Source organism: Salvia splendens, chromosome 16 (genome assembly GCF_004379255.2).
Source record: "Salvia splendens isolate huo1 chromosome 16, SspV2, whole genome shotgun sequence".
Classification (NCBI taxonomy): domain Eukaryota; kingdom Viridiplantae; phylum Streptophyta; class Magnoliopsida; order Lamiales; family Lamiaceae; genus Salvia; species Salvia splendens.
The window spans coordinates 10,756,848-10,761,855 of record NC_056047.1 but is presented as its reverse complement, the minus strand read 5'-3'; the positions used below and the strand labels follow the sequence as shown (position 1 = coordinate 10,761,855).

The window sequence follows — 5,008 nt, the reverse complement described above, 5'->3', positions numbered from 1 at the left end:
GATTAGTTGGAAGGGGCTGAAATTTGAAATTAGAGAATGAGAAAGTATCAACTCTCAACAATGGTTGTCGATCGTTTGATGAAGAAGAAGCAAACCAAAGTTACTTAATTGGAGTATAAAATATTAATTAAAGTAAATTCTTAAACCTTTTTCACGCTATTTCCCTCGCGTGTTAGACACGTTTCATCTAGCATTCTAATTTCTTACACTAATAGATTTATCAATTTAATTTGATGAAATATTATAAAAGATTTAAATTTTGTTTCCTCAATGGAGTGCATTTATATTTAAACGGATTATTACTTATTAGATGTTTTAATCTCTTATATAACAAGTTATTTATTTTTAATATTAATAAGAGTGTGATCCTCAATTTGTTTCGATTAGAAATTTAGGAAGTACTTTTACAAAAATTGTCTAAACTAAAAGATATTTCATTTTTCATTAGTCCATTGAATTATTATAAATTTTAATCTATTTGTTATATATTACTCCATATCTTTTAAACTAAAAGATTTTTCATTGCGTATATTTAATGAGTTTTTTTCAATGATTCGTAACATACATATCTTAGCGTTTTTAATCAATAGAAAATGTAGTGTCCAGCGCGGAACTATCATTTTGAGATAACGTGGGAGTAATTTTTAGTTAGTTATAAGTTCATTTTCTAAAATTAGGATTTTAAGAACATAGAGATCATTTTTAGATCGTTTTAAATCATCCTTACTAAAATAACCAAAAACTGAATAAAAATTACATTGTCTAAAATTATTCAATCTAGCCCCTGCGAATAAATTTTTCTCCAGGAGAAGGGTCATAAAAGACACGGTAATACTTAAAAGGAGACAATAGTATTTTTTTTAATTATTTGATTCATTAATAGTTGTTTTGTATGTGATATAGTAATTCATATTTTTCTATTTTGGTACGTTCGTAATTTAAAATCTCATATAACTTTTTCTTTATGTTAAATAGTTTCTTTATTAGTGTTGATAATTATTTTGTTATGATACTTTCATTCATAACAATTAGAGACAAAAAATCCATTGGTTCGATATTTGGAACCGTGCTGACCCGATGGTTCATTGAAGTAGGGAAAAGAGCGGTCGGCCGATGGCTATTTGTGTGACTGTGTAATGAGAAAATCGAGAGAGATGGGAGAGTTGTTTAGCTTTTGCTATAAAAATGGATGATTTGCAGAGAAAGAAGAGGGAAAAGTATTAAGGAAAAAGAAGAGAAGCAGACAATGCCACTTTATTTTTCTCTCTTCTTTTAAATTTGTTATAAACAAATTGAATTAATGCTTTATAAAGTTGATATTTAGTTAATGCTTTTAAAATTTTAAAGGATTAGTGATAGTGGAGATATTTTTTGGTTGAAAATGTAAAAATAATTACAATAGAAGACTTCAAATATAAAAATTGATTAGTTAGGTCAAGTATTAATAAATGTTAGTATTTTTTTTCTTATCAAAGGTTCATAATCAAATTTTTTACATAACTGAAAATTGATTTTGTAATTAAATTTGAACTTTGGTAGTCAATAAATTTGCTAAACTCGTCAATTTTTATCCACAAAACTTCTTATCCATGTAACTTGTGAAGAAAAATATGATACATTGTCCAAGGTGAGTTGCAAAGGAAGCAATGAAGAGGATGACAAAAGAGTTGGAACATGGTAGTGATATTCTTCACTATGTCCGATCTCACGAATGTCATTTCCTAGATCTGCCACCGGTAACAATGACACTCATCGCATGTGTTGTCAAGCGGTGAAAGGCATGATATTTTTAATAATTAAAAAAACATTTCCGATAAACTTATAATACTATATTTTATCTCATATTCTAATAGGCAAGAGAATATGTAAAATGCATGTCAAAAGAAAGGTCTGGGGCCATCAGTCCGTGGTGAATGTATATATATATTGTACTATGATAGAAAATCCAAAATATAATATGTTGAAAAAATAACTTTCAAATATAAGTTCAAACTTCGTGTAAATAGGTGATGTGATGAATTGATACTTTTATCGTTGGAAAGAATGACACTTGACAAATTCGCACGACTAATGTACAGGATATTTGAAAAAAAAGTGTTCATACGTACAACTTGAAGGTCAAAATTATATTTAAAGTCAATCTATCCTGTCACAATGTGGAATTGACCATGGCTTGAATTTATGTTCCATGGAAATTTATGCAAAAGAACCTTCAGTGATGACATTGTTTATATATTCATGTAAATCAAACTAACTGCTAATAGAAAAAAAAATGCAAAATCAGAATATGATGATAGTAAAAATTGATATTATACAGTGGATGGTAGAGCCCATAAATAATAAAGTAAAAGAGAAGGAGAAAAATGTTGTTGTACATGTACATAGATTATTTCAATGGGACAGACTAGGTACGGAGCAGTGTTTTAAAAATCGGACCGGTTCGGCTGTGAACCAGTGCTCAGTCCGGTCCGATTCACCTTATAAAATCATCGGAAGGTTAGGCCGTTTTGAACCGGATGAACCGGCTGGTTCAATCGGGAACCGCCAATCGGTTGAACCGTTTTTTTGAATTTTCAGTTATTATGCCAAAAATTTGATTTCAATGGCATGCATATAAGTCCAACTCCATTATCACTCTACCACCTTAATTTGTGTGGCATAACAATAACTTTAATTATTCCTATAATCAATAAATAAACTTTATGATTAATTATTATTTTTATAAATTAATTAATTAATTAATTATAAATAAAATATGTTAATTATATTTGTTATTTAATAAATTTTAGTAGTAATTTATCATACTAAATTTGAATATTGACACATATATATTTAATTAAATATAAGTTTTAATATATTAGGTAGTATATATTTATATAATTATATTTGTATTTCACTAAATTTAATTATACTTATTCTTAATTAAGTTTAATCTTATTATTAACTAAATTTGATATATATATAGGATTATATTCAATGTCGAACCAATTTTAATGACCGAACTAGAGAACAAATCATGTCCACCCATTTTCTTAATCTTATGGTCATAATTAATTCTCTCAAATATTATTAAATATTGTCAACATGTATTATATATTATAAAACAAACTGTGGGGCTGATTTAACATATACCATGGCACTAACCAGGTCTTGGTATTGGAACCGCCGCCGTACCAGTTTCTTCAACCAGTTTGATTATGTTAAGTGGTAGTTGACAGCTTTGTTTGCATTCATAGTTTGCTTAGAGTTTTAACAGAAGTCGTGTGTGGTTGGGTTTAGCGATGGTCTTACATGTATGTACAATTTTATCCTAGCACAACATATATATATTTTGTTGATGTTTTTAAAAACCAGCGGTAGAATGTCATTTCAAATTCTAGAATACACTTTTAACATAGATTTCCAACCAGGATCCATTTAATTCTACTACATCAGATGTTTGGCCATACTAAACGTCTATGCAATAAACTTTAATGTCATACCTGTACTTCTTGGGATGTCTAGTTCAGGTTGCGGCTATAAATACTGCAATGGCTGCACTATCAAAGACAGTCGGCGTATTTCCTAAGGAACGTGTGATTGTTGATAGAGAAAGAGCGAAAGGATCCTATTTGTTAGGGCCATATTTACTGTCAAAATTATTAGCTGAGATCCCTGTTGGAGCAGCATTCCCGTTGCTCTTTGGTACCGTTTTATACCCCATGACCCGTGTTCATCCAACATTGTCAAGGTGAGTTATTTTTACTGATACCTTCAGTTGGTAGTACTCATCTTTAGGATAATGGTATGTGTCACTTAAAGATTTCTATACATCCTGATCCAACACTTCTATCTCAGGACCTTTTCACTAGAAGTAGAATAGTTGCCGAATATGATGCTCCCTTAGATATTGCATACCCACATTGGAAATTTTTACAAGCATCATTATGCACATCAAGTGAAGTTATAAGGTTCCAATCTTAGAAATATTTTTCTGAATTCAAGCATTTTCAATGTTTTTGTGCAAGCCTTGTGCTAAGAAATGTTGTTCTCTAGATTTGGGAAGTTCTGTGGAATAGTAACCACTGAATCCTTTGCTGCATCTGCGATGGGCCTCACCGTTGGCGCTATGGTTCCTACCACTGAAGCAGCTCTGGCAGTAGGACCATCTTTTATGACTTTATTCATTGTATTTGGAGGCTACTACATCAATGCAGAGAACACGCCAATCATCTTCCGCTGGATCCCTCGTGTTTCTCTCATCATCAGATGGTAGCTCCATTCGTGATTTACGCCTTACTTTATAGTATTTGCTTGAGGTTAACTACTACGCCATTCCTGAATAATGATAATTATATTTAAGCGTGGTTATTTTATGTTCAGGGCATTTCAAGGGCTTTGCATTAATGAATTCAGCGGGCTTCAGTTTGATCATCAGAACTCCTTTGACATTCAGACTGGTGATCAAGCGAGTGATGCATTCTAATTAACACTGTATTCTTGCCATAAGTTGATGAAAAGAAATACTTGATGTTATGTTTGTTTCTACCATTACCTGTTCAAGCAATCTGGAATTTTCCCTCTTCTGCAGGCACTTGATCGCCTTTCCTTTGGAGGCAGTTGGATCAGAGACACACTGGTTGCTCAAAGTAGAATACTACTCCTTTGGTATTACACCACTTACCTTATGCTGGAGAAAAACAAACCCAAGTACCAACAACTTGAGCCGCCTCCTCACGATCAATTACAAACACCACCAAAGCCCGAGCCTCTTGAAAGTGAAACTGAGGAACCATATGATCAACAATCCGAATCCCCCCGGTCCGGACGACCAAGGTAAACCCGACCAGCCACTTCCATTGCCTCCCTCTGAGCCACTTAATCTATTCGGCATAGATGGTTTGTAATTACTTCGACTGCGATCATCTTTATGTGATATATGCTACTTGCTAGTATTATTTATACTCGTACAGTTGCAGATTTGGAAGCGATGCCTGCAAAATAAAGAAGGTAGCTCTATTTTAGAACA

At 32.1% G+C, this 5,008-nt stretch overlaps 1 protein-coding gene and 1 long non-coding RNA gene across 2 annotated transcripts; both read left to right on the top strand.

Moving 5' to 3' along the window:
• The first annotated feature begins 3,205 nt into the window (after positions 1 to 3,205).
• On the top strand, positions 3,206 to 4,255 carry LOC121770171 (ABC transporter G family member 7-like). The gene is made up of 2 exons (XM_042166955.1): positions 3,206 to 3,730; positions 4,036 to 4,255. The coding sequence occupies exons 1-2, from the start codon at positions 3,474 to 3,476 to the stop codon at positions 4,253 to 4,255; spliced, it is 477 nt and encodes a 158-aa protein (XP_042022889.1). The 5' UTR covers positions 3,206 to 3,473.
• A 100-nt stretch (positions 4,256 to 4,355) lies between these two features.
• On the top strand, positions 4,356 to 5,008 carry LOC121770899. The gene is made up of 2 exons (XR_006043879.1): positions 4,356 to 4,473; positions 4,571 to 5,008. It is a non-coding gene; the product is annotated as an uncharacterized LOC121770899 (long non-coding RNA).